The sequence below is a fragment of the Nyctibius grandis genome, chromosome 6 (genome assembly GCF_013368605.1).
Source record: "Nyctibius grandis isolate bNycGra1 chromosome 6, bNycGra1.pri, whole genome shotgun sequence".
Classification (NCBI taxonomy): domain Eukaryota; kingdom Metazoa; phylum Chordata; class Aves; order Nyctibiiformes; family Nyctibiidae; genus Nyctibius; species Nyctibius grandis.
In genome coordinates, this window is record NC_090663.1 from 73229010 (window position 1) to 73242235 (window position 13226).

A 13226-nucleotide genomic window follows, 5' to 3' on the forward strand; every position below is an offset into this window, starting at 1 on the left:
CCTCTGTAACCTTTACATATAGGTGAAGAAGCGGGGATGCTAGAAGACATGGCTGTGGGAATTTCAGATTTGCAGAAAGTAATGTTTAAAGTCATTGAAGCCAAATCAGAAGATTTTTTACCTATTATAACTGGAAGGCGGTAAGAACTTTGTTTCCTGGAGCCCATGGCATGTAGTTTCAATCTGTAGCACATGAAAACCTGGATGATGGTTTTCTTGTTGCTGAATTCTATTATATTGGAAGTGCAATAGTTTTACTTTTCATGAGGTGAATGGAGATGTAATGAGGTAGCAGGGTTTTGTAAAGCTAGTAGTAATATGGGCTCTGGGTTACTTTCTTGATGAAAAGCTAAAAGTTCCAATTATTAATACAGACTAATCAAAACAGTGTCTGGGTTGTGCAGTTTCTGTTGCATTTTTCATATATAGATACTGAATCAAAGAGGAGTGACAAGGTCAATATTTACAAAAGTGGCCTCTAACTGAAGAAACCTTGGTTTTGAGGTGTCCAGAACTTGTATTTCAGTGTGACAAATGAAATTGAATTTCTAAGAGTTAGGCCTTGATTGTCTTAAGATGGAAACTGAAAAACTCAGATGCTAAAACTTAGTGGTCACTTTTGAAAAATGAAGCGTATCTTAGTTGCTGAAGATCACACAGGATGTATGCAACATGAGAAATCCTTGCATAAAGCCACTAATATATTATGCAGCTCACACAAGCACTGCTGAATATCAGGACATAAACTGAAATATGTCATTAATTGTGGCTATAAGAGGGTTAAAAAGATTGTTACACAGAAGGAATGGGTTTTTCATCATTATTATTCTAGTCTGAAGCTCCAAATGTTTTTACTTTTGCAGAAATCACTTCCTTAATAGTATCATTATTCTTAAGATGACTGAAAATTAAATTCAGCTAAAAGCAGCAACTTTTTAGAAAAGACATGTTTCCTCTGAAGGGGGCTTTCACCACTGATTTACTTAATTATTCTGGATGATTCACTCTCATCCTATGGGCCTTCTGAGAAAGGATTGAAATAAATAGCAGGAAGGCTGGAGTATGATAGGCAACACATCGGGAATAATTAAGAATAATTATGGTGTGTAGATAGAACAGAAGAAATACATCCTTTGTAAATCACAGCAGTCAAAAATCTTGAAAAATCCAGCAGCTACATTTACTGGCTTGCTGCCGTTACTGCGGTACACTGAACTGTCACGCTAGGAGGTCCTGGGTTTGAAAGAGACTCGAGCTTTAAGCTGCCTCAGGCATTCTGGATTGAGGGAGTAGTCAGTCTTTAGGAAGAAGAGTTACTGCCTGTGATTGCTGTACTGTACTTACTGGCAGGTATTCACTGGATGGAATCGGTATCAGACAAAAAAAAAATCTTTAAGGCTTATGTGGAGAAGCCCCGTTTCTGTTGGAGCTGTGATGAGAGTTCCTGTCAGACAGTGTTGGAAGTCAACCATCAAAAGAGAAGACAGTGGAAAACCTGGTTATTTTCTAATTAATGTTTAAAAATCCCACAATTTTTAGATCATTGTGGTTGCTATATGGTGTGGCTCGATAAAATGAGACTAAAAGACTGTAGAAATGCAAGACAGAAAAATAAGCTACAAATTCTGATCTTGCAGAGTCAGAGTATTCACTTTTAATTGTTTTTCTAGGGAAGTGCTTGAGACCGAGATTCTATGTACACAAACAAATCAATCCAAAGAGCGTGGCATTGACTAGCAGTGGGCTAGCCTGCTGATGGGGGTGGCTGACCCCAGCCATCCAGGTGAAGTGAAGCTCTGTTGAGGCACTTACTATAGGCAAAAGTAGTTAACACTTACTTTTATAAAATTCTTTGATAGACTGTATTTGATTGTGCACATGAACTTTGAGGCATCACAGGGTTTGATACCATGTTTTCAACGAAGCCCACGATTTGACTTGCACTTACAGCCACATCGAAGTGATCTAAAATGTTGTCACTTAGCTGAAAGAAGAGCAGTGACTGACCATGTGTGTATTTTTTTTCTGTTACAAAGCAAAGCAAAGGGGCACGTAAATGACTTGTTTTGTGTTTATTGCAATGAACTAAGAGTATGCGATTCCAGCCAACTGCAAGTAGCTGCATGGGGGTAATTTTTAGAAGCCTTCTAACAGGACTTGAAGTGTTTGTCTATCTTCATATGTGATAATAACAAATATTAGAGAATACAGCAGATAAAGACAAAGAAAGGGATATTTTTAAGCAGTCCTGTTTTAGTGAAATCATATATATTTAAATATTTAGTACCTAAATTTACACAAGTCATTGAGAAAGAGATGATGATTTACTATTTACTCTCTTAGACATGCTGGATTTCTCCACACTGTTTTCCTGAGGATCACTAAATGTTAAAAATTACGTACTGATTTTTCCTTCTCATTGGAAAACATAATAGCTGCCTTATCCATCTCATGCCAAAATCACCTGGTATCTCTGCATTGGGTCTAGCTATAAAAGAGAGAAACCACATGATGATAAAACTTGCTGTATTATTGTTCCTTGTTTAAGTAGAAGCATAGGACCTCTAAGATTTTTGGTAAATTAATGTCAAACAAGTCCTCTAGATTTCAGTACTTTGAATTATTTTTCTTTTTTTTTTTTTTCCCCCTCATCTGACTTCAGTACCATTCCTGGACTTTCTAGACAACTCTCTGTCACAGCTTGATACCCTTTTGCTTGCATGATCAGAAGTGGCTTGCTTTCATTTTGCAATTGGTTACAGATTTTTAAAAGTTACCAAAGATTATATCTGAGACTTCAAAAAATGTTTTGAAAAAAAGAAAAAAAAAAAATGGACAAGGGGAAGCTCTCGGATGGTATTGATGTTAATTTATCATGCCTAAAGGTCAGCATTTCTTAATGTTCTTTCACACACTGAAAGATTTGTAGTGATTTTGGGGGTGTGAAATGTAGCAATGCAGCTATTTGGTGGCATTTTGGTTCAGTAGCATATGCTCTTCCAATTAGACTAAACCAACATTTCTTCTCTACCTCAGAAAGCACTCCATCACAGAAAAATGTTCTGGTAGCACTTGAGAGCAGCTAGGAGTGCTCGCATGCAGGCTGAGAATGAGTGCTGCGATGCAAAGATCATTTGTACGGAGTTCTTTACTGTCATCCATGCTAGCTCTCTATTTCCTTCACATGGGTGAATTAAATAAACAAAACACAAACCAAATAGACTTATCTGGGGGGTGGGATTATTTTTTTCCCTTTTTTTCCCCCCTCTCTGAGCCGTGTACCCTCCATTCAAAACTGATAACCCCCCTCAGTAAGGAGCATCAGGCATTTGTTCAAAGATTACACACTGGTTCTAGCCCATACCAAAGCATATGCTGTTGCCCTAGCTGATTGTAATTACATTTCAGTCCCAAGTCTGTACTGGATCCATTTTATTTTGTTCTCAGATATATGAGCAGCATAGAGGTTCAAACACGACCACTAGCTCTTCTGAGCTGAAGCTGTTTATCCAAACATCTGCTCTGAGGTAGTGCCGCTCATCCCTCCAGCTTGCCAGGGGTGTCAGAGCTACTGCAGAAGCTACCCTTTTTCTTCAAGGTTTTCTGCCTTTTCTCCCCCAAATTCTACATGTGGCTAATTCAGATTGTATTTTAATTCTTTAGCAAGCACACAATTGATTAAAATAAGCGTTGGAGGGACTTCATGATAGATTATTTTAATAGGTGCAAACAGTGTTCCGTCTTAAGTTTACATGCAAAAGTTGTTTGCCTTCCTAGGCATGTTTTCTGTAGGTAGGATATAGATCCCCCTTTCCCCCTGTGGCTGTAAGACTCTTCCTTCTTGGTGGTCTACCAAATGTGCTCTGCAGAAGAGAAAATTTCAGTCTTCATTATCAGTTGGCCCTCTTTGAAAGATTTAAATGCCGAATCCCGGAGACAAACGGATTTGCTTCTACTCTGTTCTGTTTTTTTTTTATTGGACTGATTGCTCTAATAACGGAAAGAAAGCTAATAAAAACTAAGTTAACAGCATGACATTGTTTCTGTTGTGGGCTCAGGCATCAGTCCTCAAAGACAGGTGAAATTCAACTTGAAGATTTGACATGATCAGAATTTGGACTGACAGCCAAAGTAATATGTTTTTCATAAAGTCGGACCAAACACAAGCATGAAACCAGAACTGCTATACATCATATCCCTTCTCCTAAAATAGGATTCATGTTTGTGTAATGAGCCTTCAATTATTATCTTCACAGAGTCAATTTTGTTATTGGTGATGCTTTCTATCCCCAGGGAGAAAATCCAGCCACTGAAGAAAATGGGAATTTTGCTTTGGGTGAAAGGTTTTTGCTCATAGTACATTTAGAGTGGATACAGGATCAGGTTCTGACTTCTGAAAGGAAGTTGGTTTTGTAACTCAGCCAGCTGCATTTTAGGAGTTGAGGTGTTCTCACTGATATTTTGGTAGTAGAAGACTTTTTCACTGCTCTCATATTTAGTCCTATTTTCAGTAAAGAAGTCAGTATCAAGAGTGTATAATTATATATACCTGCCTTTTTCCGTATCGCTTGGTTATGCTCTTAAAACAAGCAAGCTGAATCGTCACATTTAATGGTTCAATACAATTAAGGGGAAAAGGGGGGAACTGATTTATAAGCCTACATGCTTTCTATAATTTAGGGAGGTTATAATTGCAAGCAAACCAATCAATATTCCCTTTCTTCTTATTCCTTTTATTTTTCCTAGTGAACATTACATTATAGAGGTCCAGCTTCCAGCAAAGATGTTTGAGTTGCTGCCACAAGAGATTAAAGAAGGAAAGCTACTTCGCATGTATCCAGTACTCTTTAATGTTGGAATCAATGAACAGCAAACACTTGCAGAGAGGTAAGAAAATATTGTGTTTCATTTTCTGTCCAAGTATGCTGTGCTAGTGCAGGATATCTCTCAGGATTAAAAATGAATCTTTTTTGTTATTTGCTCTGTGGACCATCTCACAGTGACTCAGTGTGTATTTTAAAAAGTGTTAAAGGAAATAAACACAAGCTATGAAGCAATGCAAAATAATGAAAAAGTCCAAGTGAAGATATGACCATATGCAGGACTTCATTTCACACAGGCAACACCAAGATTCCTTTGGATACAGGTTTCTATTTCACGGATGTAAAAGTTTGTTCATATACAGTACTTTGGCCTTCTCAAACATGAGTTTGAAAATTTGAAATTCTTATTATTCTAAAGGTAGGGTTGAAGATGCTGGACAAGTCATAAGCTAGAAAGAGGTAATTTTTCTCAGCTTTTTAGGGCTTTTTTCCAAGATTGAGGAGTGGTAGTTAACAATGTGGAATGGGTTAGTAATATGTTTGTAGAAACATGAAGGCTGATGTTACAGTTCTGATGTGTTAATATTACTCCTCTGAAAAGATTCCCAGAAACTAATTAGTTATTAATTAATTTTCTTTTCCAAAAGAAGTGTATCTGTTGGTCATGTTAAATTGCCAGGTTTGTGCAATGTTAAAACTGCAAGGTAGACAGCAACAATGAGACAGGTTTTTTTTACTGGTTTTATTAACAAAGCATCCAAGAGACATAATACATATCTTTTGATTGCATTCGTTACAAACTCAAAAGCAAAAGTGTAGCTGGATAAATAGAGGGAGACAGTGAAAAACATTAACCTGGACAACAGGCAAGAAGTTAAGCGCAACAAGAGTTTCAAGGCCTGTTCTTTGTAGACAGCAGAGTAAAAGCAGTCTTTTAAGGAAGACTTCTAAGGAACGCCATCCAGTAGCTTTGTGGATGTTTATGGGAGACTTCTTCGAGTTGTGAGCGGTGATATGTGAGAAAACTTAGGTATAAAGTTGAAATGGGAGGCATAAGCTGAATCAGAAAACAGTAAAAACTGGCATTTTACTGGTGAAAGAGGTGAGTTGTTGTTTAGAGAACTTGAAACATTCTTGAAAACAAAAAGAGTTTATTGTTGATGCCATAAAGAAGGGTGAAGTGATGCTATGAGAGGAGTGACATGGCCAAAGCGATAGCGTAGAAAACCAACAAAATCAGTCACAACAATTGTGATTAGGACACATCATTTTTTTCCAAAATCAGAGAAAAGGAGAATGCAGTAACCAAGAAGCAAGTTTGTGAGGGTTTACATGGGTGGGATAGGCAGGAAGGACTATACGTTACAAAATGTCCTGAAGAAAGATTTGACAAGATTTAGAAACAGCCTGGATATATGGGGACTTGTAGAGGAATCGGTGTGAAAAGGTGTCTGGCTTGCAGGTGGAGTGGCAGGAAGAATGGTAGCATTGCTCACAGTGGTGATTTTACACTGTGCTCGAAGAAAGCCATGAATGAAAAACTAATATCTGTATATGTTTAAATATAGATCTATATTAATATCTATCAAGCAAATCAAGGTGGATTATTCTCTGCAGAAACAGCTTTTCTGCATGCACTTACAGGTGTAAACATTAGAATTAATTCAAAATATTGCTGAACTCCAAAAGCTGCACATTAGTTTATGAGATTGGAATCACTGCACGTGCTTTTTGGTAAAATATATTTTTGCTTTTGTTGGAAAATGAACATGCAAATAGAAATAAAGTTTTGTGGTAAATTTCCAGAAAATGTTCCTTTATTAGATGCAATCATCTCTTCTGTCAATAAAGCACAGTCGAGAATATATCTGATTTAAAAGAAATGTTCTCGTGCAACAGTGCCACAATGGCTACGGAGGAAGTAGCTGAGTCTTTTCCCTCTTTGGCTCATTTAAATATTTGATTCCCTTCTGCATGATGTAGCAGTACATTTGGTATCTTCTGAAGTGTATCCCCTTTTCTCTGCCTGAATTTCTCACTTACCTGTCCATGCCTCTCTTTCTGTACTCCTCCATTTCCTTTTCTGCCTTTCTTTTCTTCATTTCAAGGCTATTAGAAAGATGAGTCGCAAAAACTTGGCCCTAGATGTCTAAGGGACATTCCTGTCTTTACATTCGTATGTCTCATAGCAGAGGTACAAGGAGATTTGTATTTTTTTTTTTAGCCTGTGTGAAACTTGGCTGTTGTAGAAATTTTGGTTTCAGAAAGATATTTGCCTATATAGCTATAGTCAGTTCATAGATAAGCGTAGTGACATCCTGGTGTGTGGGTTTTCTGTGAGGTGCAGGAGAATAAGGATTAGGGTGATATGTTCCCAGCAGACTTGACCGCTTCAAGAAACCCCAGAACATGCTCCGGAGCCAGTTTGCAGCCCTGTAGAGCGAGTGCTGACGTCTGTGTGCTGCAGCAAGCTTAAATGCGGATGACTGAAGCCAGCTAGCCTGCGGGTCATAACTCTGTGAAGCTTAATGGTGAAATCATCAGAGAAATGGTTCTCTCATTAGTTTCAGATACAAGAAACCAAGATAGCTAACAGCTCAGGAGCAGTGTAGGGCAGAAAGGGCCCGGAGAAGTAATCAGTTTGACTATTTATAGCAAATATTCTCAGACCAGAGCAGAAATTAGTTCTTCAGAAGGTTTTCCACCTGACACTTGCATCTTTACCATCTTATGTGGCTTCAATATTGTCCAGCTCTGTTGGAAATTAATATACCTGAGCAACAGCAGCAGTAAGAGATGTAGGAGTTGGTCTTCTCTGCCTGTGGTGCCATTTGAAATTCCCACGAAGACCCCTTCCATTTATTCAGGATTTGTGAAGGGAAAAAGAATATGTGCTTTATTGAATGTTTGTCTGTAAATGGATTACTTTGTCCATAAGTTTTTGGAAGAATTATCCATGAGTGATGACCTCATTCCCAAATTTCAGTTCCAAAGCACATGAGAGATTAGCAACTGTACGTTTGACAAAATCTAGTACATTCAATAGTAGGAAAAAAAAAAAAAATCAAAGCTATTTCTTTATGCAAAGCAATAATTCTGAAGGATAATTTAGCTTTGTTTTGTTTTTGTTTTATTTAATTTTATTGTCCTTTTTTATAGGTTTGGAGATACCACTTTGCAGGAAAACATTAATCAGGAAAACTTAGAACTTCTAAAAGAATATTACAAGCTCTTTACGGAAAAAATGCCTCCTGATTGTGAGTACAAAATAATGCAATATCCAAATGGCTTTGAAAAGGTTTGATAGGTGAAAGGTTTGAAGAAAGTAGTATTAGCACAATGTTAGTGTGCAGCTTTTAGATTTAGGCCTCACTCCCATAACTTGTTCCATACGGTTAAATACTTTGTGCCTGTACACAGCCCTGCTGAAGTCAGTAGTGACTGCAGGCCCAACTCCACAGCAGAAACTACAGGGAAAGTGGAACAGAGTAATGATGAACTAAGCAGCTCTCTTAAATTATTAATATAATACGCTTTTTAATATTTCAAGGAGAGGACAGTCTGTACCTACTATATTTATACAGAAAGACTTGGAATTTTCATCAGTTTCAGTCATTCCCTCCATTCTTATTTTGAATATGTATTAAGGTAGGGCAAACCACCAAGAAATCTGCAGATGCAAATACAACCAATGAGCCACATCATAAAGTCACTGATATTAATAGCATGATTCCATTAAAATAGGCCCTATATTCCAATTTTATAGAAACTTGGTGTCATAAATATTACTATTCTGTTATTCTGATTGTTGAAAGCAAACACTGAAAACACCATTTGTATCGATCTGATCCTATTAAAGTAGTCTTAATGCCTAAACTGTATTCCCAAATGTTGCAGATTTTATAGCCTGATTTTAAATAGCTTGGGTTTAGGTCTCTGCTCCTTCCCCTTGGGTAAGCGGCGGCGGGGGGGTGAATCTTTTGGATCTAAAGATCTATCATCCTACAGGACATGTGTGTAACTCCTCATGGTGAATACTGCCGGTTAAAATCCTGTCCAAAGCTTCTGTCCTCTTACAGAACACCTTGTGTTGATTACTTTTGCGAATTATCCATTACATGTATGTACTTGTAGTTATATCTAATGTGTAACTATATATGTGTACATATTTATCTTTTATATCAGGATTATTTTCATTTGTTAATAGTTTTGACAGAAGTGAAAGCTCTGTTCCTAAATAGTGGGCAGTATGGCCATCCATCCACCCACATTTCTAGGATTTCTACAGAGAAACCCACACAAGAAGTTAGTAATTAATTTAGGGGAATCCTGCCAAAAAAAAGCATCCTGAAAAACTAACCTCATCTGGGGTTAGGCCTAAGGTAGATCTACTACCTCATAAATGGATCTGATTATAGAAAAGCAAAAATTTGCATGCAGATAGTATTGGCTGCTTTTCATTAACAGAAACTAACCTTGCACTGTCTCCCTGCAGAAGGATTATTAGTGAGCCACACAGTCTTCCTGGACTTCTTCCAGACTGTGCAGGCTTTTGAGAACTACGCTTGTCTAATTCATCATGTCTCTTTCTGGTTATTTTTACCTTCTTGCTTTCTCTCTGCCTCTAAGATCTGAGTCTGTTCTTTGTCCAAATTTTTACAGAACACAAAGCACCTTCTTGTTCCATTGCACTTCCCAGTAGCTCCCTGCCATTATACGGAATCACTCTTGGCTTGGAGGAATGTGCCTTTTAAACTCAGATCCCTGGAAAAAAGTGAAGCTCTCCAAGTTCTTCAGCTGGGGGAGGACTTCAGTTCCTCCCCTGTTCAATTCCCCACCTCTGTGCTCAAGTTCTTAGGAAGATAAACCTCCATCCAAGCTGGCAGCAGCCCTGGTGTTGTAGGCAAGTGAGAGCCTTTCAGTATTGGTGGCTCCTTGATGGTTTTGTCACACCTTTCCAGATAGTTTCCTGTAGTGCCAAATCTGTGCTACAAAATAAATGCAGGAGCCAGTTCACAAAGCTTTTAGTTACAAATAGTGCTCACAAAGCCAGACAGAATTTGAGGACTCACAGCCTTGTTGGCCAAGCTGTTGCATCCACCATCCATAGGCAGCCTCACTTACCTGCTGCTTCATTCATATATTCCATTTCAAAGAATTCAATTTTCGACTCCCATAAAGGTATTGCCACCTTGGCTATTAGTTTTTCTCTCATCTCTGTAATTCCCATTGCCAATAATATTCTAGCTTTCTCTCTATTCCCAATTATTAAAAGTCTTCAGCTGCATGTAACTGCATATGCCAGACACTGACTTTCTGTCTTCCTTTAGATGAATATGTACTCTGTTACTCACCTGTTTCTTAATCTCCTTTAATTCTTTAATAGGAGTCTCTGAAAACAATAAATAACAATGTGCTCCCAGAAAGATTCCTACCAAAAATGCCAACCGAATGTAGTTCTGGTTTAGGCACCACAATAGTACCGCCTTCATATAATAGCTAATGATAGTAAGGATACAAAAATGTATGATTCTTCTTTAGTAGTACATAATTAATTGAAAAGAGCGGCTTAGAACTCAATTTAAACAGCTGAAAGCATAAAATTGGAGAAACCTGTGTTGCAAGTGATATTTGATGTTGCTGGTTGGATACCTAACACCCACAGCAACATCAACATTGCAAAGTATTGTCCCACGTGAGAAGAGGGATGCATGCAAGGTTTAGAAATCCTGCAAGCAAATAAAGATTTTCTTCCATAGCATTATAATGCGTGTAGCAGTACATGCATTTTCAACATAAAGTCTGAGTCTGTTTTGTACTTCCAGGCTTCTCCGCCTTATAATCTATGAGAATGATTTGATGGTTTAATACTGCTTTGTGACACAAGGAATTTAAGCTATCGATCGCATCCAGTCAGGATGCAGCTCATTTGGCAGTATTATGAATTAGGAGAACCTTTATCTATGGTGAAATCATCTCTCCGAGATGATGCATTTCCTGCTGTGAACCAAAGGAAAACTACTTTGAAGCAATAAAATGTTTACCTAGTGATGCATTCTCATAATCTGGAAGCATCTTTATAGAGTACTCATTGTATGCAATATGTTCTAAAGAAACCGATGCAGGATAAGTATAATAGTCTAGCAGGTTCTGATGTATTTTCATATGCTCTGCATTATCTAATTGTATGACCAGGAATTGTAATACACCTAAATCCTTATTAAGATTATTACAAAACTCGTTTGAATGTACTTTCTCTGCATTTTTTTTTCCTTTTGGCAGCACAATAAGGGTAAGGCAACTTAGACATTTTTAGAATAGTTCTTTTTGAGTATATTTAAATTAGTTCTTATTATGAATCATGGATAAGGGGAACTACAGAATTCATTTGAGATAAAAGGTAGAAGCCTGTTGATAAGAGGGATCATTCCAGCTGTGATCAGGTTAGGAGAATGGATTTTGACCTGCATTAGTAGTTGCCTCATTTTTACTCTTTGAATTCAATATAAATCTTAGGTTTTGTTTCATTTTTTTTCCCCACTGGATGGAACATCCTGCTTTTTCTTGTTGAAAAAATGTATCAATTTATCAGTTTGGTGTAATTTTGTTTCAATTCAGCCTTCCTTTGGTGATAACTGTTACTAAATTTCTTTTTACTTCACTACCGTAAGAAGAAATAATTTCAAAAAACAGATTTTGGTTGTTTCTACTTATTTTCAAAACTAATGAAGATAAAGGTAACATTAGAACAAAACCCTCCTATATATACACACAAAACAGAAGAGCAAATTAATTTGTCTACTCTTGAATTCCCTCTAGACATCTATGATTAATAAAACTTCAGCTCAGCTGCCAAACCCAAGGCAAGTAGGTAAAATTTTGGATTTTAAGTAAACCTGAAATTATTTTTATTTCAAAATTAAAGTCCCATTTAATTTCAAACTGAGAAATATCCTTTGTTAGATTTGGAGGGGGGCATATTTAGTGCTGTTTAACCCTCCTGTTATATTAGGAACTAAAGCATCATTTTAAAAAATGAGATGTTCCATTTTGAAAACAAAAGCAAAATATTTTGACTTAAAAATTAAAAAATCATCCCATTAAAGCAGGTTTTAATACCCTCAGTTATTTCTCTACTCATTTCCATTGAATATCTATAATAGTTGATGAACAGAACTTCAGCAGAGATTTGAATGTTTTCACCATCCATTTATAAGATAAAAGTTGAAGACACTTTAATTTTCCATGGTGAAGATCTTAGGGAGGACAACCCAATACTTAGAAAGAAATAACGTTTGCTTATTCCCTAAATATTGAGCTGGTGCTTTCCATCCTGTGTTCCAAAATAAGGCTGTAAATAATAGACCTGTTCTTTAATATGGGCATTCTCTAGTCAGCACAACCTTATCATCAACCTTATCATCCTTTTTCTCCAGGTCTACCACACTTGCAAGAACAAAATGATTTAAAGGGATTGCTAGAAAATCTCCATCAAAATATCCAGGCCAAAAAGAGAAAGAATGTAGAAATCATGTGGCTGGCTGCGACGGTAAGCTCTCTCGTTTCAAATACGTTCACACGATGAACTAATTTTCACATGTCTTCTGCTATTGTAAGAGCAATGGATTTTAAGGATATAACTGGAAACCTCAGTGATTAAAGTAGGTAGATATGCTGAAATGACTCTAACCATTCTGATGGTCTCTCATCCCACTCATGAATATATATCTTCTTCCTACACTTAAATTACAGATATTTTCTTTCTCTCACTTTTTTAACTGGTAGAACTGGCTAGAATTCAAAGCAAGAGATGGTCTTTGTCACTTTGTTGTCCCCTGCATCCTCCAGGCCCTTTTCTGCAGAGCTTCTCCTAGCCAGGCAGTCCGTGGCCCGTGCTGCTGCTTGAGGTTGTTTTGTCCCAAACTCAGGTTTTTTCATTTATCTCTGAATTCTGTAACAGGGTAAAAGAAGTTTGCTTTTTATTTGGGGCATGTTTTTTCTTTAACTAACTGGGTCTGGTTTTAGGCAGAGGTATCCCCTTATCCCCAGTATGGGCAGAATCAATTCCTTGGATATCAGGCATAGCTGTAAATATATCACCTTATATGAGAGGGACAATACAGTATTCAGCTGCAGTATCTAACTTCTTGTTGTTATTGTTTAAAATCAAATTCATTTTTTGATAATATAAAATTGGGTTTTTCAAAATATCTTCCTTTTATTGTTTAGTGTCTCAAAGCCTTGAGCTATGATGCTTGCTCTGGATTTTGTTTAATATTGCTGCACTCAATTTTTGATTTTTCTTTAATTAAGGCATTTATGTTTAAAAACAAGTGTTTAATTGTATCAGTACAACTTTTAGTCAGTCACATTTTTGGGTTTTTTTAGCCAGTGTCACCATGA

At 37.1% G+C, this 13226-nt stretch overlaps 1 protein-coding gene across 9 annotated transcripts in view; it reads left to right on the plus strand.

The window, feature by feature from the left end:
- INPP4B (inositol polyphosphate-4-phosphatase type II B) overlaps nt 1–13226 on the plus strand; it is a 332333-nt gene that overhangs the window by 278591 nt on the left and 40516 nt on the right. For all 9 annotated transcript variants that reach the window (XM_068404348.1, XM_068404356.1, XM_068404352.1 and 6 more), the window contains 4 exons: nt 23–140; nt 4747–4887; nt 7983–8080; nt 12260–12372. In XM_068404348.1, the coding sequence (XP_068260449.1) occupies nt 23–140; nt 4747–4887; nt 7983–8080; nt 12260–12372 (470 nt within the window). The remainder of the gene's footprint in view (nt 1–22; nt 141–4746; nt 4888–7982; nt 8081–12259; nt 12373–13226) is intronic.